The 23,713-nt window shown below is 40.7% G+C and overlaps 1 protein-coding gene across 2 annotated transcripts in view; it reads left to right on the forward strand.

The window, feature by feature from the left end:
• The window catches only part of LOC149310653 (calpain-2 catalytic subunit), a 58,840-nt gene that overhangs the window by 19,251 nt on the left and 15,876 nt on the right, over positions 1 to 23,713 (forward strand). Inside the window, exons 5-12 of one of the 2 annotated variants that reach the window (XM_089529398.1) lie at positions 3,502 to 3,670; positions 8,656 to 8,739; positions 12,900 to 12,985; positions 14,968 to 15,042; positions 15,870 to 16,030; positions 19,104 to 19,290; positions 19,727 to 19,728; positions 21,844 to 22,048. In XM_089529398.1, coding sequence (XP_089385524.1) covers positions 3,502 to 3,670; positions 8,656 to 8,739; positions 12,900 to 12,985; positions 14,968 to 15,042; positions 15,870 to 16,030; positions 19,104 to 19,290; positions 19,727 to 19,728; positions 21,844 to 22,048 — 969 coding nt within the window. Of the gene's footprint in view, positions 1 to 3,501; positions 3,671 to 8,655; positions 8,740 to 12,899; positions 12,986 to 14,967; positions 15,043 to 15,869; positions 16,031 to 19,103; positions 19,291 to 19,726; positions 19,729 to 21,812; positions 22,049 to 23,713 lie in introns of both variants that reach the window. The other variant, XM_089529399.1, reaches the window with a different exon arrangement.

Here is a 23,713-nt window from a genome sequence, read left to right on the forward strand (position 1 = left end):
GTGAATTCAGTAACAAGTGAATTCACAAAAATTGTTTCCAAACCCACTTCGATTTCAATCCGAATTGGTCTGGTGTGGAATGCAACTTTGCTTCCGTCCTGGTACGCACACACACCCAAACCTCCAAGGTGGCAAATTTCCCATGATGCGGCGCTGCAATTTTGCTTTATTTATTTATTTATCGTTTTTATACCCCGCCCTTCAGCCCTAATGGCTATCAGAGCGGCTTACAATTATTATTTTTATTTAGACGGTTCCCTGCCTTCAGGCTTATTTGCTTCCGGTGTTTCTTCAGGAACCAAGGGCATGTCTGGATGTAGCTGATAATGAAGGGGGCGATCGGAGGCTGGAGGAGAGATGGGAGCAATAGAGGGGGCGATCTAGGGCTGGGGAGGGAGGCAGGAGCAATGGAAGGGGTGATCTGGGGCTGGAGGGAGAAGTGACAGGAACTCCAACTCCCAGAATTCTATAGCATTGAGATGGGACTGGGTGCAATGGAGGGGGCGACTTGGGGCAGTGGAGATTGATGACAGGAGGGGCGTTCTGGGGCTAGGGGGAGAGGTGACAAGAACAATTCATGTGAGATTTGCATTCACATGAAACAGGAACCAGGAAGTGGCTCCCTTCTTCACCCTGGAAGCATAAAATGTTTCGATGCGTTCAGAGCCCCATTGATCATGTGCAAGGGTGCCAGTTTGAATTGTTGAATAGGCATGGTATGTACCAGTGTGATAATTTAATGTGCACTCGCTCCGCTTTGACTCAGGAATGACTACAGTTTCATTCTTCACATGTGATAATTCATCACGTGAATTCCCTTGGATTCAAATTGACTCTGCTCCCCCTTCAATTCGGATTGGCTCTGGATTGGAGTTCCGGTTTAACATGTGATAAGGGCTATAGAAGAGCATTAGAGAGCCTGATGAAAAAGAGGCTTATGTCTGACTTGTGGCCTCAGTTTTCCATTTGTGATGTAGAAGAACACACACACACACGACAGAATAAGTTTTTTTTTTAAGTTGCAATTGAATTACACAAACCAGGAAAATCCAAGAACAAAACTATAGAATAAAGTGTAAAATGAAGCCATTCAACAACCAAGTCACAGTAGTTTGCATCAAGGATCATGCAATAGGCTACATCAAGATTGGAAACTTGGTGCCCTCCAGGACTTTTTGACTCCAGCTCCAATAAGCATTAGCCAGTATGGCATGTGGTTAGGGATTTGGAGAGCTGTAGTCCAAAACAGCTGGAATATGTTTTTCTGCCTCTGTGTCTCTGTAGCAGACATAATTCATTGGGACATCATACCAGATATGTCAAAATTTGACAGAGTGTTTCTAGTTGTTGTCCATCCCTGCAAAGCCAAGTCAAGCCAAGCCAAGTATTTCCCAAACTAACTGAAGATAGGCTATTACTGTCAGTGGAGGTTCTACAAGTCCCACACATTTAGGGTAATACTCTCCTCTTTCTGGAGCAGTGGAGAGAGTGGGCAACATCAGCAACTTTCTTGGGGATGGGAAGAGCAAGCACCAGGGGCCATGCCAGGGCAGGGGAAGGTGGTGAATTTGCCAGTCCCAGCATGCCAGCACCTGAGATGATTGTCTCATTGGCCTCATGGCTGTGCCCTCCCTGTGTGAGGCTCTGCTTCTAAGATTCCTAAGATGGAGAAGAAAGAGGGTAAGAAATCTCTTCAGGGTTGCTAGTACAGAACTGAGCAAACTGACGTATGTTTTCAGGTTTTTTCCCACCCCCTTAAAATTATTTTAAAATTACATTCAGTTCTCTGGAAGACAGGAGAGGGCACTCTGTGGCAGTGCTATTAAGGTTCTGAAGCAGGAAAACAAGCAGAAAAAGAGAAGACATTGTTGTTGATATTCGAGTTTTAGAAGGTCAGAAACAGGGAAGACTCCTCTGAGATACTGATCAATCCAGCTGAAAGTACACAGATACAGAAGGGTAGAAAACAAGAAAGGTCTGTCTGAGACTAGGGGAGCTCGGGCTCTCCCACTGGCTGAGGCAGGAGGAAAATCACTGCCCTGTGTTAAAAGATCTCAGGATGGTGTATAATACAATTAATTTAAAACAATTTAAAATTTAAATCAGTAAGAATTGTTTAAATACTCTAAAACATTTTAAAAAACATAACAATTTAAAATAAGTTAGAAGAGTTTAAAATCATGTGCAAATTGGGTAAAATAATCAGATCCTTTCCAAGACCTTAATAAAAAAACATATTTTAATGTGACATTTGAATGAAGATAGTGTTGGCATCAATCTGGCCTCTTAGTGGAGGTAATTCCACAATGGGCACACTAACAGAGAAAGACACATGTACTCCCACAGTTTGTTGCTCCTTACTAGTGAGACACAGAGAGCCATTCTGGCAGACCGCATAAAGAGAGAGGAGCTTTATCAGGTAGCAAGCACCCAAGTCATTTAAGGATTTACATTTTGTCACAAGCACCTTGAATTCAGATTGGGAGCCTATTGGCAGCCAGTGCCTTTAAAACTATAAAATGTTCTGGCCAGCTGTTGAATTTTATATAAACTGTAACTTCTGGGTCATTTATAGAGCACATTACAATAATCTAAGTAGAAAGTTACCATTGCAGGAACTGCTGTGGTCAGGTTACCTCTTTACAGGAAAGGCTGGAGCTGGTGGACCCCTTGAAGCTGACCCTAGGCACTCCTAGCCATAGAATCCACCTGGGCTACCAATGACAGAGCCCATTCTAGCAAGGCTCTCAAGCTCTGTGCCTGTTCTTTCAGAGGGAATATAACCCCATCTAGAGCAGGTCACTTCCCCAATTCTTGAAGGAATAAAGAACAGCCCAGATATGTATCATTAACTAGTGGTGTTACTAGGGGTGGTGTTATCTGGTGTGGTAACTCATTGTGTCACCCTCCCCCCATTGACCTCCTTCCATACCACACCATACAAAAGCCTTAATAATATTTTATACTAATGCTACTCATAAATTGCAATTCCCATATTACTGAATGTAATGGCGAGGGTAGTGATGTGACTAGCAAAAATTAAAATTGTACCTTTAAATTATTGTATCATATACACCACTTAAATGTATTTATTGTACATTGTTTCATGTGGTTAAAGTGAAAATTTGGTAAGATATAATGATTTCAAAGAAAATTTTAAAAGAATTAAAAAATTAAAAACATTTTTTAAAAAAAATTAGAATTCATTTAAACAAAACTGGAACCTCTGCTTTCTCTTCCCACCGAGCCTTGCACCACTCGCATCATCTCTTCAGTATTTTAAAGTGATACAGGCAAACACCACAGCTCATTTCTCCCAAAATGTAGATGTTTAGGGAGCAGTGGTGTCACCTCCCCCCCCCTTTTTTTTTAGGATGTCTCCTGGTGTGGTCTGCACCCTTCTAGTGACACCCATGTGATTGACTACTGCTTTTAGTATGTTTTTCTCTCCTATGCTCAGAGAAAGGTGAAATATTAATATCACAATTGCACTTTTTCTAGGGTGAATGGATCATATGAGGCTCTCTCTGGAGGAAGCACTACTGAGGGCTTTGAGGACTTCACTGGTGGAATTGCGGAGTGGTATGAGCTGCAAAAACCTCCACCAAACTTGTTCAGAATCATCCAAAAAGCTCTTCAAAAAGGTTCCCTCCTTGGATGTTCTATTGATGTAAGTTACTGCTGTTTTCTAGGTTGCTGTCAGGGTTCTTTGCAATACAGAGCAAGATGGCAGTTTGTTTTAGTTAGGTAACTGCATTTTTGCGCAGAATTCTACTCCTTCTAGTGCAGATAAACTATCCGTAAAAAGCTGAAAAACACATAGCCTTGTCCCATTTATAGGAGGGGCTGGTACAGGTTTGTACCCATCTCTTATAGGCCAGTCCAACCATACCTGTCAAAAAAGTGGGAGAGATATCTGTTTTTTCCGTACCTCTGCTGTGCAGTATGTAGCCCTTCAAATAATTATGGTGTAGAGGGCTGGGTGACGGCACTTGCTCAGTAATCAAAGGCAGTTGCTGTTGGTTAGTACAGTATATGAATATATTATCTGAGATCCTGCATGAGAAGATAAGATTCAATCCAAGTAGAATTCTATCTTCCTTCCTGCAGGACTGATTTTCCTCCTGGGCCCTCTCCCCGGGGTCTTTTAGTGACTGAAAAAGGCTGCAGTAGCCCAGAAGCATCAGACTAAATCCCAGTATTAAAGACATCCTCCAGGATCTCCTGATGGTCTTATGGAGGTCCCAGTAGATGATGTCAATGTGTGTCCAACTATAGAGACATAGCTGGATATGCTTTCCCCTAGACTTTCTTGAAGACTGCATGGCTGCTTGAAGTTCTAAGCAAGAGCTTTATACCATGAGGGCCTTTTTAGCAGTTCTCCCTGCACTGTGAACAGGGGGAGGAAGGTTTCCAACACCTTTTCCTCATTTGTGGCCTGTTTTGCCTCCAGGCCGGTCACACAGGCCAGCACAAGTTGGAGGAAGGGGAATTACGACACCCTCAGAAGACTCTGCACCCAGAAGGTCCTTTTGCTTTGATCAACCTGTGACCTGTGCACTGCTCAGACTAACCGAGTCTGATTTATATTTTCTCTAATGTGTTAATGCAAAAGAGGCAAACTAGTTTGAGTTATCATGAAACAGAGTTATGAGTTATCATGAATTGAGTTATCACAAGAGAAGGTGAATTTTGAGGGAGTGGATGTGATAACAGGAAGGATGTACTGTAATAGTGAATTCTTCCCTCTGCAGTGACCATTAAAACATATATGCCAGTGTTGTGCCAGCATATGTTGCTAAAATGATGCCAGCCATACGTCTTTGTAATCCTGCTCACAAAACCTCAGTAAAGTAGCTGATAAAAATGGATACAGATGGCTCTGTACAAACATTCTAGCCACAAGAGCTCATGTCCCAAGATACTTTGCTTTTTTTCTTCAAGAGATAGAACTAAACACAATTCCTCTTTCAGAATACAACTGCACTGTTTCCTTTTACTTTTTGAATACCTTGTGATACTGAATGGATTCTAAATCCCCATCTGTGTGATATATTATTAGCTACAGTTTAGAAAAAGAAAATCATTGGAAATCCCAAAGTACAACTACAGGCAATATCCTTGACATGGACACCTGTGTACACTAGAAGAGGGGGATGTATGGCCATCCAGATGTTGCTGCAAGTCCCATAATCCTTCATCATTGATTGTGCTGGCTAGGGCCCACTTGGGGCTGAGAATTAAAATCCAACAGCAGCTGAAGGGTCCTATGTCCCCCACCTCAATATACTCTGTGCTGAATGCATGGGGTTAGTAAGCAAGAAAGCATCCTTATTCACTTTATGGAAATAACAGCTCTTCACAAACCTACATCCCTTGTTGTTCCTCAGATTTCATCAAATGGAGACACCATAAATGGTGACAGAATGATTACAAATCAGAATTCCCACATATACAGTATAATCATTTAAAAGATGGTATAAACAAACTAAGTTTTATTATCATCATCATAAACATATACAGTGCTATACATTTTTGTCCTTCCTTCCTACAAGGAGCTCAGTATGGCATATATGCCTCCCCTTCCCCCCCAATTTTATCCTTGAAACAGATTTATAAGTTAGGTTTGCAGCTGTTTCAGCCTTAGATCTGTATCTTTAAACATGGGGCTATCCAGTTCCATTTAAAGATGGAGGTGCAGGATGCAGTTTACAACTCACAGGGACTCTGGGAATGTGTGATGGAAGTCTGCTAACACTTCCTTGCCACTTTTTCCTCATAGGGAAGAGACTTCTTCCATCTCTAGCAGCATTTCTTCTAGCCAAGTTCACTTCCATATTGTTGCCCACCTGATAAAAATTGTGTGAGGATGGGATCTAGGAACAGATTCCAGCCATAGGGGAGTGATTGGAAGGCAGAGAAAGGTTTAGCATATACACAGACATGCACCACTTGAAAATACCCTATGTGTTTCATGTTGTAGCCTCTGGCTCTGCAAGTATGGTCAGGGCATCCCTGTTTTGGAAATCACAGGGCGGCTGCTAGCATACATAATTTCCTCATGCATTGAAGAAATGAGGCTGAAATTTTCCCTCTTCAGATCTAGTAACCTGTTCCAGAGCATGTAAATTTATTGTTTGAGACATAAATGTCTAGAACCCTCTCCAACACCACGGCAAGTGGCCACGCTCCCTCAGAGATTCTGAGAACTGTAGCTCCCAAAAGTGACCTGTATAAGCTGTGCTCTGTTCAAATTGTGGTTGAAGCAATATACACATAAATTGTGGTTGTTGAAACCTGCAAACGAAACTACATATAACAGAAGTTCAGCACACAAGTGTTGCAGAAGTCCCTCTTGTCTTAATGGCTTGTAAATATAAACCCTGTATGGATTTCAGGCTTGACATTGATGAATTAGTTCCTGTCTGAAAAGAACAGAGGTAGCCCAGACCAGAGGTTTGCTATTGAGATGAATTTGTCAGCAGAAACTCAAGGCCTAATAGATGAAAAGTATTTGGAAGACAGTATGTATAGGCTTCCCAAATACCCTAAAGGCACCAGATCCCATCTGATCTTGGACGTTAACAAGACCTGATTAGTGTTTGGATGGGAGTCTGCCAAGGAATACCAGGCGCTGTAGGCTATGTTTAAGAGAAAGGAACTAGAAAAACTGCCTATGAATATTCCTTGCTTAAGAAAACCCAATGAAATTAAAGGGGTCACTATAAGTTGCAGAAGGATATGCTGTTATTGGTGTGGGAGTAGACTACAGTTAAGTCTGAAAGTGTGTGTGTTAGTGTGTTATTTTGTTATTTACAGAAAGGGAGGGACAAGTTGTGAAGAACTCAACTTTGGTTCACCACTCAAACATTTCCAAATTACAGTGGCACAAATCAGGGCTAAAACTAATCCCTATCAGAAAATGAATGCAGCCTGACTTCCTAGAGCAAGTTTGCCCAAAAAGTTAATCTTGATGTTTATAGCCTTTATGAGGGAACTTCTTGCAATGAAGGGTGGGGCTAGTTCCCTAATGTGTCTCCAGATTTGGGTGCCCTGATTCAAACTATATAATCTTTGAACTCTACAATTCACTTACAAAACATCTAAATTTTAATAAAGTGTTGAATAAAGAGATTGTAAGTTTGTGGATGAAAGCATTGCAGCTACCAGCCATGGAACCCCTCACCAGCGGTTGTTGTTGTTAACTGCCCTTGAGTTGGCCTCGACTCACGTCCATCCTGTCAATGGAACATCTCCAAGCCTCCCTATCTAACACTGCTCTGCCTAGGTCCTGTAAATTAAGGTGCATGCTCCCTAACCCTAGAATCGCTGCCACCACAACCCATTTTGGCGATGTAGATCCTGCCAATGTTAACAACCTTTTATCTATAGATAGCTCCTGCAGTTTTCTCCATAATAGCTTTCTGTCAATTGAATCAAAAGCTGATTCATTCTGTTTCTCCAAGTTCTGTTCTAATAGTAGCTTGTTGTCCTAAGTACAGATTTCTCATCAGGACTGTCAAATATAATGGCACTCTCATGTCTTTAAGAGTTTTCTGTAGCTTTTCATGATCTATGCAGTCAAAGACTTTGCTATAGTCTATAAAGCACATGCTGATTTTCTTCTGGAATTCCTAGTGTGCTTCATTAGCCATCATATGTTTGCAGTGTGCCTCTTCCTTTTCCGAACCTTGCTTGCACCTATGTGATTTCTCTCTCCATATATGACTGCAGAATTTTCAGCAGAATTTTGCTTGTGTGGGAAATTAATGCTGTGTTCCTATAATTGCTGCAGTCTTTTGTGTCTTCTTTTTTTGTGAATTGGGATGTATGCTGATTGTTTTCTGTCTGTTGACTACCTTTTTGTTTTCCATATTGGCATATTTTAGTTATCACTAGAGTTGATTCAGTCTTTGTGGGTTGTAGCATTTCTATTGGAATATCATCTGTTCCTGGTGATTTATTTTTCTTAATATCTCTTATTGCAGCTTCTACTGTGCTGTCCAGGATCTGGGGTTCATCTTCATATAGTTTTTCATTCCATGTGTTGTTCATTTTTTCTTCTCTTTTATATAGCTTGTCTGCTTATTCCTTAGATCATCTTTTTATTTGCCTCATAGCCTGGACCTAAATCATATTATAGCGCTTTATACCAGCACTTTGAATTACGCCTGGAAAGTTTGGTCTCTGTAATATTATCTGACATTTTTTTTAACTTGCATTTTCTGCTGCAAGCATGCTTACAATAATACTCTAGAGGCATCAATGCTATATACATGAAGTATTTGACTGTCAGAAGTCAAGACAGAAGAGAATCTGACAGGACAGAATCCTCCACCACATTAGAGATAACTTTGCGTGCACAGGAGGCTAGCTCAAGCTGGGGGAGGACAATAGGGGCAGGTTTTTGCCATCACCCCATCCCACAGAAGCTGCCAGCTGAGTCATTTGCCTCACTCTGCCTAATGGTAGGGTCAGCTTTGGCAATCATTTTAGTTTTTAGGACTGCCAATTTGTCTTTTATTTTACAGCATATTGATTAGAACTAATTAAATAAGAAATCCAATGGTTATTTCTCTTCCTAGTTTCTGGAACTGCTGATTATATCACTTTGTCTGCCATGGAATCTTGTACTGATAATCCTTGTCTTTGCAGATCACAAGCGCTGCTGAGACGGAGGCAGTCACAACACAGAAACTGGTCAAAGGGCATGCATACTCTGTAACAGGTGCTGAAGAGGTAACCTAACCTGTTGGGAATGGGGAAAATGTTGCATGCCCAGTATATGATATCACAGTGAACCGTGATGCTTCTGTTCCTAAGGATGGGGAGGCCTGTTCCTTTGTGAAATGTTTGGATGCGCTGCCCTCTTATGGCTAAACAGCCTCATAACAGTTGTTTGCCTATTTAGCCCACCAACAAAAGTCCCTAACGCCAAAAAACCAAGATGTAACAACAAAAAACAAAACTGAAGGGTTCTGCCAAAGAAAATCTATATGTGTAGAAATTAACTAAATTAATTAAATAAATTATATCCCACTTCCAATTCCCAAAAGACACTACTATAAAGAGATAAGGGATTAAATAAGCCCTGGAGTAGAGAAGCCAGTAAAATTTCTAAAAGGGTATAAATACTCCACTGAAAAATGAGCAAAAATGATTTTCTGGCCCATGAAGGAGGTAACAGGTATGGCAGAAGTTGAAAAGAAGGAGAGTTTACAAACCATGGGTTCTCAATGCTCATTCTAACAAGTTTTGGAATAGGCCCAGAGTAATTACACTGGAAGCGTCCCTGCCTTTTTTGATTAAATTGTTGTACAAAGCTGAGTCCTTGGCAGGCTGCATCAAAGCTGGTCAGAATAATGAGCAATTGGCATAGGTTTGATTGTTGTGGACCTTGGATGTTTTGGCTTTAGCATTTCCCAGTGTAAACAGGCAGAAAAGAAACCTGCTGTTCTGATTGAGAGCTAAACCAAGAATGGACCTGAAAGTTCTCTCTAGGGAGTTCTATAAAACTGATTTCTTTCAGTCCACAAACCCCTGCTGATTTCTATCAATGTTGTCTCAATAGTTGCCATGGTATGTATTCAGAGAGAATAATCTAATGATGACTATGCTTCTAGTTATCATGGCTGGCTAGAAAGCTGAAGCCCCATCCCAATATAATATTTATCTCTCTATCACACTGGAGCTAATGATGGAGGCAGTCATAGAGGTAATATTAGGGACAATGTTTCCCCAAGTGGAACACAGTTCACCCAGATATAGAATGGAGTAAAAATGTCTTCAGAGAGTTTTTAAGAAAAAATCATTAGCAATTAAGCCATATGTATCTCAGTGGAGAAGAAGTTCCAGTGTTGGATGATCACCACTGAAAAATGTGGTCCCTAATATCCTGCATCCTCATTGAGGAGCCAGAGGGCACAAACCTCTGACATTAGTCTTTAACACTCAGACAAACTGGTATATACAGTCCTGAAGCAGATGATTCATAATGGCTGATTGATTGTGGCCACTTCAGCTGAAGTATTTCAGTGCTGCCGATTGAGTGCTGCTGGTTTAGCATGGCCAATTGATTGTGGCTGTTTCACCATGGCCAATAGAACGCAGTGGACAATTCAACGCTGCCCTTTCAGCATGTCAGCCATTTCAGCACTGATTGGAGTGGATGATTCAACACTGCTCTGCCAGTGCAGCAATTTAAACAAGTGGCTGTTTCAGCTATCACCAAGTCACTCTGATCAGCACTGAAAAAGCTGCACTCATTTGGCCACACTGAAACAACCACAGTCAACTGGTCATACAGTGCGCCCGCGTCATACACGGCTTTCAGCATACGCTGAAAGCTGCGTGGGGCACATGGGGCAGCGCTTCCCATTCGGATGAATGGGGGTGCGCGCCCATGGTGCGTGTGCACTGCTGCGCCGCCGCATGCACGAGCCCCATTCACTTGAATGGGGTTTGAGCATGCACAGTATTTGGCTTATGTGGGGGGTCCAGAACGGATCCTCCGCGTAAGCCAAGGGCGGACTGTACTAAACCAGCCATACTGAATCGGCAGCACTAGAACAGCTGCACTGAAGCAGCCACAATAAACTATCCTAGACACTCTTTGGAACCTTGGAACTCATATTAACAGAATGTTTTGATAAATTAGGAACAAGGAGTAGTAGAAGAATGACTGAAAACATCTTTTATTCCTAAATTTTGTACCTAATTCAACTACTAATCCAATTTGTAAAAAGCTCCAGTCCACAAAAAAAATCAAACATCAAACCCCAACAAATCTAAATGAATTTAAGTCTCCGAAACCAGATGAACAACATCTAAGGGCATTAAAAGAACTGGCAGATGTAGTCTCAGAGCAATTGGTAATAATCTTTCAGAACTCCTGGGAAACAGGAGAAGTCCCAGCAGACTGGAGGAGGGAAAACGTTGTCCCCATCTTCAAAAAGGGAAAAAAGAGGATCCCAATAATTATCATCCAGTTAGTCTGACATCAATAGCAGGAAAGATTTTAGAACAGCTCATGAAACAGAGAGTATGTGAACATTTAGAAAGGAATGCCATAATCACAAAAAGTCAACATGGGTTTCTCCAAAACAAGTCATGCCTAATCTGATCTGTCTGTCTGTCTGTCTGTCTGTCTATGTGTGTGTGTGTGTGTGTGTGTGTGTGTGTGTGTGTGTGTGTGTGTATTTATATGATTTCAGCAAGGTCTTTGACAAGGTCCCCCATAATATTCTTGCAAACAAGCTAGTAAAATACACAATGCAACTGTTAGGTGGATTAGTAACTGGTTGACCAGCTGAACCCAAAGGGTACTCAGCAATGGCTCCTCTTCATCCTGGAGAAAAGTGACCAGTGGGGTGCCACAAGGTTCTGTCCTGGGCCCATTGCTATTCAACATTTTTATCAATGACTTGGACAAAAGAACAGAGGGCATGCTTATCAAATTTGCAGATGACACCAAATTAGGAGGAGAGGATCAAAATTCAAAATGACTTTAACAGATTAGAAAGCTGGGCCAAAACTAACAAAATAAACTTCAATAAGAAGAAATGTGAGGTACTGCCTTTAGGCAGAAAAAAATGAAATGAGTAGATATAGGAAGGGAGACATCTGGCTTAACAACAGTACATGTGAAAGGGATCTAGGAGTCCTAGTAGACCACAAGGTGAACATGAATCAACAGTGTAATGTGGCAGCTAAGAAGGCCAATGTGATTCTTGTTTGCATCAATAGAAGTATAGCATCTAGATCAAGGGAGATAATAGTGCAACTCTATTCTGCTTTGGACAGGCCTCACCTGGAATATTGTGTCCAACTCAGGGCACCATAATTCAAAAATGATGTTGATAAGCTGGAGTATGTCCAGAGGAGGACTTCCAAAATGGTGAAGTGTTTGGAAGCCTGCCCTGTGAGGAGAGACTTGGGGAGCTGGGGATGTTTAGCCTGAAGAAAAGATGGTTAATATGATAGCCCTGTTTAGGTATTTGAAGGAGTGTTATATTGAGGATGGAGCAAGCTTGTTTTCTGCTGCTCCATCGACTAGGACATGGAGCAATGGATTCAAACACCAAGGAAAGAGATTCCACCTCAACAACTTCCTGACAGTTAGAGCTGTTCAACAGTGGAACTCACTCCCTCAGAGTGTGGTGGAGTCTCCTTCTTTGGAAGTTTTAAACAGAGGCTAAATGGCCATCTGTCAGGGGTGCTTTGATTGTGAGTTCCTTCATGGGAGGGGGCTGGACTGGATGCCCCTTGTGGTCTCTTCCAACTCTATGATTCTGTGACTCAATAGTAATAATAATAATAATAAATAAAAATTTTATTTCTATACCGCCCTTCTATAAAACCAGGGCGGTGTACAACATTCATAAAATACATAAAATTACCATATACATAAACAAAATACAGTAAAAACATTCCAGCCAGCTTGCCACTGCTGACGTAGAGGGGAGGGAGAAGTTAGTTGGGGCTTGCATCAGGGAATGCTTGTTTAAATAAAAAGGTCTTCAGCCCCTTTTAGTACATGTGTATTCAGTTTGTGCGTGTGTGTGCCTGCCTTCATGTTGTCTGGCAACCCCATGAATTTCATAGACTATCTCAGGCAAGGAATATTCAGAGGTGGTTTTTTAGTTCATTTCTCTGCAATATATAGTGTATAGCACTTGATATTTATTGGTGGGCTCCCATACAAGTACTAACCATGGCTGATCCTCCTTAGCTTCCCATATCAGACTGGATCGGGTGCCTTTAGGGTATTTAGGCCTTCATTTCATACTGTTTGTTTTTAAGCAGAAAAGGAAACAGTTTTAAAGAATCCTATATCCTTCCTTGATGACCAGGATGCTTGATCTCATATTGACTTGGCTTTTGTTCCCTTATCACATTAGGTCAGTTTCCGAGGCAGTCTGCAGAAACTGATCAGAATCCGAAATCCCTGGGGAGAAGTAGAATGGACTGGAAAATGGAGTGATAAGTGAGTTTCAAACATTCCACTTTTTACAATACACAACTGAAATAGTTGGTATAAAGCTTTGCATCATGAGTTATAAAACTTTAAATTGAAGCCACTGCTCTGGTTTCCTTGAAGATAACCATCTTCTGTAAAGCCTAAATCACCTGTGGATTTTCTCACACATTTCCTAACCCTTATGAATCTATCCTGTAATTATTACTGTTCACAGAGTATGCTTTTTCTGCCTTAAAGGTTGTCATACTTGTTCCAAGCAGTTTGTGAAAGGAGATATTTCCCCATTTGGCTACCTTGAATGCAATTAAAATCAACTAGTTTACGGTTGATGGTGTCTGTGTCTAGCCCTCCTTTCTACACTGTCTGACTGCCCTTTCTTTTATCAGATAAAGCAAGATGAAAGTCTTGTCTCTTGCACTAGGAGCCTAGCAAATTTGCTAATTGGTACCTCATCAAGTTTTTAAATTAAACATTAGTACTCCAAATGACTTTGAAGCAGGGAAACTAGAGAAATCTTTTCTCTGAATTTGTCAGTTTCACCAGATGCCTGGGGTGAAACAAATATTTATTGATTTCATTTTAATTGTACCCTGTCCTTCCTTAGAGGAGCACTAACAGTCTGCACAAAAACACACAAAGAGAGCTTAAAAATGACTTTTTAATATTAACTTGCTCCATTTCTTTTTACTTTAAACAGTAACAGGTTGACTTTACTCATTGCTGTGTTTAAAAAGCAAATCATGTTACATGTTGCTTTTCTGTAACTTAAATATGAAAGCCTAGGATTGGTGGTAACAGTTGAATAAAACTTGAAAAAAAGTTATAGTCAAAATGCTTAAAAACACTTTAAGAACTGACTTGAAAAGTGACAGAAAAATATGACTTATGGGATGCAGGAGAAGGACATGGCTAAGAGAGATATGCCTGTTAGCACTAATAAAAAGACTATTCTGCTAAAGTTACTCCAAAATATGTAAGTTTCTCTTGTAGAGGAATATGGCTGGAGTATATAAAATAGGCTTCAGATAGAATGCATCTGTCCACAGGTGATGTAAAAGTACAGGAAGATTGAATGTTTCATATAAATAGCCAGAAGTTGATTTATCAACCTGATATCATGCACATTTAAAAGTGTGTTTCTGATTTTCACATCTGCACAGCAACAGGTGGAGAGAGCCTGAAACACACTGTATGGATTTATCTTTTTTTCATTTCTAATTTATTTAATACAGTAAATTATCTATCTGCACGAGAACCCCTGTCACCTCACAGAACCATGATATTTAGGATTTTTGTCTGCAATTAAGCTCCATTGTCATTTCAAAATTTATCTGTATATAATCAAAACTGTACCTCTTTTGGGAGCCTTGTGGTAATGTTTCATTCTTTGTTTGCATTACCCAAGATTCCTTTAAATGGTGTCACTTACTGTCTATTTATATAAGTTTCTTTTTATTGGTGTTTGTGTGAATCCCTTTTTTATATGTGTTTGATTATATTACCCTTCCTCTAAAAGCTATTGATCTTTGTCTTGTTCTCAATAAAAGGGATGAACAAAATACTTCCCTTCCTCCTTCTGATATTATAACACCCTTAATCTCCTTTTTCCAGTTCTGCATATACTGAGTTGCCTCAGATATTCCTCCTATGTAGTTGAGTTATCAGCTATGCTGCTTTTCTTATTTCCAGTCATTTAATAGGTTTCCAAGATTGCAGTGCACAAATCTAAACAGTTCTTGTTCCATTCATATCTCTCTGTGTTAGATGTATGTTATTATTTCCCATGCCATTTCCCTGATTTACTAAGACTAATTTAATGGTTTCCATCACAGTGTAGAGTGGACAAACAGCAACTCATTGTCATTATGCAGAACACTTCACACTTATGTTCTAGAGGCCTTTTGAATTGTGGGCATTAAGGTCTAAGGCTTTGCACAATGATCTAAATTTTGCTGTAACTTAACTTCATATAACTTCTATATTTTTAGTTGTCCAAGCTGGAATAATGTTGATCCTAAAGTGAAGGACAGACTAACCAAGAAACACGAAGATGGAGAATTTTGGTAAGGACAAACTATCAAACAAGGAGAATCACCTCACTGTTTCATCTATAATACTTAAATGTCAGAAACATGCATCTGACCATCAAGTTGTATCATGGATATCCAGGCTCATTTTTTATTTTAAAAAGCACAAAACACAGAATTGCATAGACCTGTGGAGGAACTTACTGGATGGGGAGCCAAAAGAAATTTCTTATCTCACTAAAATATCCTATTGGAGAAAAGTTTCAGATAAGTGATATAAAAAATACTCTTTGCCATGTTAAGGGCATATTTACAAACTAATGCTATAAGTTGCTGAGTCAGCTTGCCGTCTTAAAGATTCATTGGCTGTTCTTTGTTTGATTCAAAGATGAACAATACATAGCCTTTGAACACCCCAGTTTTTTCTTCCACATAGCCCTTGGGCTACGGACTACATCTCAACCTTTTCCCACAACAGCAAGAAAGCATCACTTTTCCCTTTAAGTTGACAATGCACACCCAAAATCTTAGCAGAAACCCCTTAAAAACAAGCATCTCCACAATATGTATGGGGAGGATGAACCTTGTACTGAACCTTAGCATTCATAAAAGTCTCTTTAGTAGTACTAGCCAGTTTCAAAGTTCCCTGTGTGGCTTGTTCAAAAGTAGAAGTGCTTTGTATTTAAGTGAGGATGGGGTTGCCACTGAATTTTGTCAGTGGTCCAAGTGCAGCTTTCAGTGGGTTGGGGTGTCAGTGTGGCAAATTCTCCATCCCTAGTTTAAGTTGGTGTCAGACTAGCTGATGTGTGAGAGACATCTCAAAGTCTTTCTGAATAGAACTGCTTTATGACTTTATTCCACAGGATGTCATTTGATGATTTTTTGAGGCATTACTCACGTCTTGAGATCTGCAACTTGACTCCAGACACTCTGACCAGTGGGAAGTACAAGAAGTGGAGCCTAAATTTGATGGATGGGAACTGGAGAAAAGGATCCACTGCTGGTGGATGCAGAAATTATCCTGGTAAGTCATTTTTATCACCTCCATTTACAGAAAAGACTTTTCCCTAGTATGTTTCAAACAACTGGCAAAAAGAATTATATAGAGTTTGATATTTTACTATGACATGATGGCACCACACTCAGTATGCCTTATCCTAAACATGAATTTGCTGATGGAAAGGGATCTTGTAGCACCTAACTGAAAGAGAAAAATTGGTAGCATGGGCTTTTGTAAACTTGAGTCTATTTCCACAGATGCATGGGAAAGTCCAGGGACAGACCTATATAAGCAGGCTGTGTGTGAGAATTTCCATAGAAGTTAAAACTTTGTGGGTATGGGGATAAGATGGCAAGTCCAGTTTTAACTCTGGTTGTTGGGGGACTAGACAGGAAGAAGGATGTTGCCTAAAGCCAAGGTGAACAGATAACCATATGAATGAACATTTAAATGTGGGAGCAGTACAGACCACCCCTTTCAGGGCGGTCTGTAGGTGCCCGTTTATGGTCCACAGCATTGCTGTAGTAACCAAACCACCCGGCAACACTGCAAACCAAAAAAGGAGCTGCCTAGAGCGGCTCCTTTTCAAAATCTCTTCCTGTGCATGACTTGTGGATGCTGCAACGCCCATACGTCATGCTCACGCCCCCTGTGTGGGTGTAGCGGCGCTGTAATGGCACCGCCCACATGTAGTAGGGCATGGGACCATGCGGTTAGTGCACGGTCCCAAGCCCTACTATCGCCACCAAGACGTTGCATCCTAGCGATGTGTACCAGGTGGTAGTGTGGGAACCAGAAAGGAGATGTGATAAACTGGCTGTGAGCACCCTCATGATGCTGGGGCATTAACCAATGCTATAACACACTGGGCCCTTGGTATCCCCTGGAGTTTGGTTCCAGGACCACCACCCCCATAGATACCAAAATCCATGGATGTTCAAGTTCCACTAAATGTAGTAAAATGGTGTCCCTTATATAAAATGGCAAAATCAAGGTTTGCTTTTTGGAATATATATAGTATTTTCAAACCATGGATGGTTGAATCCGTGGATAAAAAATTTGTGCATAAGGAAGGCCAACTGTATTTGTAGTGTGCCAGGAAACCATTGTCTCTGTTCAATCCCCTGTTGTTGGATTGCAGTTTGTAGATACATTCCAATTCTGCTGTCTCTCTTTCCAGTCTTCCCACACTACATTCCAATACTCATTCATATGGTTATCTACTCATCTTGGCTTTAGGCAACATCCTTCTTCCTTCCTTTGTTCCCCAACAACCATAGTTAAAACCGTACTTGTTACCTTTTCTCCACACTCACAAAGTTTTATATTTTCTATGAACATTCTCTCCCACAGCCTGCTTATATAGGTGTGTTCCTGGACCTTACACTCCACCCCATGCATCTGAGGAAGTAGACTAAAGTCTATGAAATCTCATGCTACCAGCTTCTTTCTTTCAGTTGGTCTCAAAGGTGGTAGAAGGTCCCTTTGCTTACTGATTTTCCAGACTAATATGGCTATGTCTGAATTTTGCTTATATATAAAAAAGCTAGAATGAAGTATTTTTAAAGGTGTACACCATTACTGTTTTGTTTAGAAAGATGGCACTCACTGATTGTATGGGCTAATCCCTACACTAAATTTGGATTTGGTAATGCATGGCTCCATACACCTTCACAATGGAGTAGTGGTAATTTTTGAACTGCAAGCGCTCATTATCATGACAGCCATGCTGCCAAGGAGGATGGTGTGTTAATCTATATCAACAAACCAGTTTTATTTCCACCAGGAACAGAAGTTTTTGTGAAACTAATAGGTCTTAGAACCCCACTGAAGACAAAGCCTCCCCAAATACTTTGCTTTACAACAATAATCTCTCACAGCAGTAGATCCCTTGTGGGTAAATCTCTATCCCCCCACACCACTGAGGATTTTGGCTAACTTTAACAGGAAAGTTAAATGTCAGTCACCTTCATCCCTTCTCATAGTCTCTAGAAACAACCTTTTGGTAGAGGTTTAGTAAGAATATCAGCAATCATCACTTCAGTGTTGCAGTATTCTAACTGAACAAGTTCATTTTGACACATCTCTTGCACTTTGTGGAAGGCAATGTCAATATTCTTTGTGAGTGGCTTCTTGCTTTGAAAAATCTTGAGGCAGCTTTGGTTATCTTACATCAAAATCGTTGGTTTGGGCTTTGTTATCCCAAAATCCATAAGTTGTGTAGCCATTTTATTTCATCATATGCTGCCTTCACTGAAACACATTCGGCACCACTGAAATAATCTGCAATTGTGTATTGCTTCTTACTTTTCCAATTAACCAGGTTTCCCCTGGTTTCACACACACTCAGCCCCAGAAAACCCTGTGATAGCTTCACCTTAAGATCTCCATAAATCAGAAATAACTTGAAGGCACACAACAACAACAACAACATTTATAACTTTGCCTGATGGTGCAGTGGTTAAATGCCAGTACTGCAGCCACTCACTCACAAACTGCAAGGTTGTGAGTTCAGTCAGAGCCTGGGGTCAGGGTCAACTCTGCCTAGCATCCTTCCAAGGTTGCTAAAATGAATAACCAACTTGTTGGGGGCGATTAACATATACATTGTAAATTGCTTAGAGACTGCTTAGTGTGGTATAAAGTGGTATATAAATAAAGTTGCTATTGCTACTATTGCTATTGCTACCTTCATTAGTGATTCAAAACCTCAATTTGTGGAAAAAACAAATCCCAAGCTTATTGCAGACATACAGTGGGCCCTCTCCATATGCAGGGATCCGTTTCGGATCCCCCAGCGTATGGGGAAAAACACGTAAACTCAAACCCCATTGGTTGCAATGGGGGAGCGCTTCCGTGTTCGGCACATGCCACAGGGGCGCGCATCATTCATCCCCTGGCAACTTAACCTTCTGCATAACGTTAAAGCTGCATATGGCATGCTTGTGTATGGTGCGGGCACGCTGTAAAATTAGGCAAATGGGCAGCTCAATCTCAGATTGAAGGATTGTATTTTTGCAAGCCAGGATTGATTGCAGTCATCAGAAAGAGGTGAATCACTGTAAGCTCATGGTTGATTGCTTGCATCTTTTGTCAGATACATTTTGGATGAACCCACAATATTTGATTAAACTTGAGGAGGAAGATGAAGATCCTGATGATCCTGAGAAGGGTTGCACTTTCCTGGCTGGACTGATTCAGAAACACCGCCGGAAGCAACGGAAGATGGGAGAGGATATGCATACCATAGGCTTTGCCATCTATGAGGTAAGCTTGCTTTTCTTGTTTTCTGCTTTATAAACCAAGACATGGCATAATGAGCTCATTTCTTCTTAGAGGAAACATCTACTCAAAAGATCATTAACTTCCTAATCAACAACTTGAGTGATAGAGGGACAAAATGTAAAGCCACCCCCATCTTACTATGTATTTGCATCTACCAAAATACATGTCTGTCATATATCGTTGACAGACACAACAGACAAAATATTTATATCTCCCACTTTCTTATTGCACATGGTGTCCAAAGTCTCTTAAGTGATGAGCGTATGTGATTGAATCACCCCAAGCAACAAACAGATTACTATTTGTTGATTGGCCACAAATGCATTATTGTCATTTCTATGCAGAATTTCCCATCTTGAAAATGGTATAAAAATGGGTTCTCATGTAGTAGGGTTCTCCCATTTCTCTCTCTTGCAACATTTTAACTAGACCTAGAGGTAGGTAAAGGTACTCCTTGGAAATTAAGATGGTATTGTGACTGGTCTTTCAGCTAGTATTGTTTTGCAGTTCTCCCAGCAGCATGAAAAAATGTGTTGATAGTGATCCAGGGATTCAGGGCAGGTGGTAGAGGGGGAGCCAGGAAGAGAAAGTGGGGGATAAAAATATTTTGTGCCAGCACTGTACAGGCTATCTTATATAGTGAAAGAGTGGGGAGTATCTGGCTGCCACAGATACTCTCCAAGAGATTTGAGAGAAAGTGTGAAAGTAAGTGGGGTTAGCAGAAACAGAAGATGAACTGATTGAAGAAGTGATCACTATAATTTAGAGGAATGCATTAATTTTAAAAGAATTTATTTAAAAAATAATTTGGGGAAACTGATTTTCTGTTGGAGTAGGAAACTGGGCACAAAGGAAGAAGTGGTTCTAAATTTCAGAGGTATTACCCCACCATCGCCTTGAACTTAGATTGTTGGCTACTAGTTTCCCTTCCATAAAATGGATTTCTTGTTGTCCTGTGTGGGCTTAATCATGTGGCCTATATTTGATACTGAAACCCAACCTCTGCCCTCTGCCTTTGACAAACTATTTTTTGTAACCAGTATCCTCATGGCAGCCATTTTGGCACTAGACCTGTCTCCATACCAGCCATTTTGCAGTGGTGCTTGCACATTTCTCAGATTTACAAATCTGGGCATAAAGGCCCAAAGAGTGAAGGACCTCTTCATCTAGAACAGTGGTTACCAAACTTAGGTCCTTCAGGTGTTTTGGATTTCAACTCCCTGGAGCGCCAGCCAACTTGCCCAATAAGAATCCTGGGAGTTACAGTCCAAAATATCTGAAGGGTCAAAGTTTGGGAATCACTGATCTAAAACGTATCTGCTGTCTTAACAAGGTACAAAGCAGGTGATTATTCTCTCTAGTTAAAATGGAGCTGTAGGTGACTAGAAGTTTGTATCACTGTTGAATGTTGTGACTAAAGAGTACATAATTTCTTTCTCTTCGCTTTCTCACAGGTACCTCCACATCTTTGATGATGATGATGATGATGATGATGATGATGATGATGATGATAACAACAGTATTGATTTCTTACCTGCCTCTCCCCTTGGATTGAGGCAGAAAACAACAATTAACAGATAAACAAAATGTACAATGGAGCATGCATTTCAAAATGTCCCAAGGAAGATGATTTTCCAGTTATCATTATTAGGACCACAATTCTACTGAACATTTCACAACTGTATGTAGTTGAATCATTATAGCCCTATCTTTTACTATATTTAAGTCCTATAGAAATAATTTGCCACATGAGGGATTCAAAGCAAGCCAACAATAATTAAGGAAGTTCATCATTATTGGTCCAGAAGGAAAGCTGAATTATATTTTGAATTTTTAGCTGGCTGGTCAAAAATCATAGGAACATAATGAAATATCATGTTAAAGAAATAGGCAAGTAATTAAAGGTTAAAATTAATAGAATAAAGTGTACCTTATATTAAGTAAGCAAGTTAGTTAATTTTTCCAATGTAACAAGATAATTTATAAAGTGTTGTAACATTTACTGTTAACAGTGTAAACGTTAATTTGCATGCACAATACAGTGGTACCCCGGGATACGAATGCGCCGCCTTACGAAATTTCCGGGTTACGAAAAAAATGTATTTAAAAAAACTGTTCCGCGTTACGAAAGTTTTTTCGGGTTACGAAAAAACTTTTGGTGCTTTTCGGCGCTATTTCGCACCAAATCGCGGCTTTTCCCCATTAGCGCCTATGGGTTTTTCGGCTTACGAAGCCTTTCGGGTTACGAAAGCGGCGGCGGAACGGATTATTTTCGTAACCCGGGGTACCACTGTATTCAAAAGACTGAATAGGTATTTGGCTGCTTGAAATCCAAAGCATACATCTGATTTTAGTAATGTGGTATAAAATTACATTAAAGGCTCTTCTACCTTTAATTAACTGGGTAGTAAACAGCACCTGCTGAAATTCCCTCTATTACAAAAAAGACACAAGAGACCTCTGCAGTTTTTACCCTGGCAACTTTACTTCAGACATGTTCTAAACTGGAACAATACTTTAGGTTGTGTTGTTTTCTTCTGTGAAGTCTTCAGGCCAAACCAACGTACACCTGAGCAAAAATTTCTTTCTAACAAATCGAGCTAGAGAACGATCAAATACATTCATCAACCTCCGAGAAGTGTTAAACCGCTTCAAGCTTCCTCCAGGAGAGTATATTATTGTACCATCCACGTTTGAGCCCAACAAGAATGGGGATTTCTGCCTCCGAATCTTCTCCGAAAAGAATGCAGATTCACAGTATGTTTTTGATTCACTTTTTCTCCAGCTCCTTGTAGCAGTCCTGGGGAGATCATATTGCCTTAGGGAACATGTTATAGCCCTTCCATTTGGTAGCTTATGGTCCCATCTCTGAACATGTGGTGGACAGCCAAAACAGTTCTGGAATTCAGCAGGGTGTTATCAGTACGCTGATGACACCTAGATATATTTCTCCATGTCTCAGTCTTCAGCTGTGACTTCAGATGGCGTTTCGCCTCTCAATGACTGTCTTAAGGCAGTAATGGATTGGATGAGGGAAAACAAATTGAAGTTGAATCCAGACAAAACGGAGGTACTTACGGTATCGGCTCCGAACCCAGGTATTGGGATACAAACTCCAGTCCTAGAAGGGGTCACACTCTCCTCAAAGGACTGTGTTCACAGTCTGGGGGCGCTCCTAGATTCATCGCTTCACATGGCAAGTCAGGTGAATGCGACGGTCAGGAGTGCCTGTTATCAGCTTTGGCTGATATGCCAGCTGCACACTTTCCTGGAAGTCAGGGACCTTGAGACCGTAGTACATGTGCTGGTAACCTCACGTCTTGATTTCTGTAATGCACTCTACATGGGGCTACCCTCGTGCTTGGTCCGGAAACTTCAATTAGTTCAGAACATGGCAGCCAGATTGGTCTCTGGTACATTCAGAAGAGACCATATAACACCGATCTTAAGATCACTTCACTGGCTGCCCATCAGTTTCCGGGCCCAGTACAAGTATTGGTTATCACCTTTAAAGCCCTAAATGGCTTGGGTCCAACCTATCTTCGGGACTGCCTCCTTCCATATAATCCTCCCCGCACACTTAGATCCTCAGAGGAAAATTTGTTACAGCCCTGCAAAACTAGGCTGTCAAAGACCTCCCAGAGAACCTTCTCAGCTGTTGCTCCCAGACTGTGGAATGGCCTGCCGGACGAGCTCCATCATATTACCACCCTTTAAAAAGCTATAAAGACGGATCTCTTCCAGCAGGCCTTTCCTGAATATTTCTCCAGACATTGGAAGGAAAATCTAACTGTTGACCTCCGACTTCACCACAGTTATTGTATTGTTTTTAAGTATGTTTTTATGTTTTTAATTCCCACTGTTTAATTGTATTTTAAGGGGGGTGGGTTGAGGGTTTAGACTGTATATTTTAACTTTGTAAGCCGCCCCAATTGCTTTTGTAGAGAGGCGGGATATAAATAAATTTTATTATTATTATTATTAAATTGCCATTTTAACTGTTTCAAAACTGGATTCTAGGATTATTTTTAGGTTGTTTTTAGGAGGTTTTAAAGAGTATTTTAATGAGTTTTTAATTTTGTAGAAATCTTTGTATTGCTTTAATTGGTTTTATTCATTCATTTCCTTGGGAGCCCTTATGGGTTGGCAGGCCATACAGAAATACTATATATATATATATATATATATATATATATATATATATATATATCACATACCCTCCAGTCATCTTCAAAGTCTGTTCTGAAGAGTTAAAGTATCCTTCAGAGTTTGGAGGCATGGGGAGTGCAGTGGGGAGTCCAAGATGTAGCTTGGGGCAGGAGTGGTGGCCATTCTTCCTACCATAGGCCCTCTCTCAAGGGCAAAGAGGAAAGCAGACAGACAACCTGCTGAAGGTTTCTCCAAGGGACAGGAGGGACACCC

Source organism: Sceloporus occidentalis, unplaced genomic scaffold (assembly GCF_023333645.1).
Source record: "Sceloporus occidentalis isolate IW3139 unplaced genomic scaffold, rSceOcc1.0.p SCAF_6, whole genome shotgun sequence".
In the NCBI taxonomy this organism is placed as follows: Eukaryota; Metazoa; Chordata; class Lepidosauria; order Squamata; family Phrynosomatidae; genus Sceloporus; species Sceloporus occidentalis.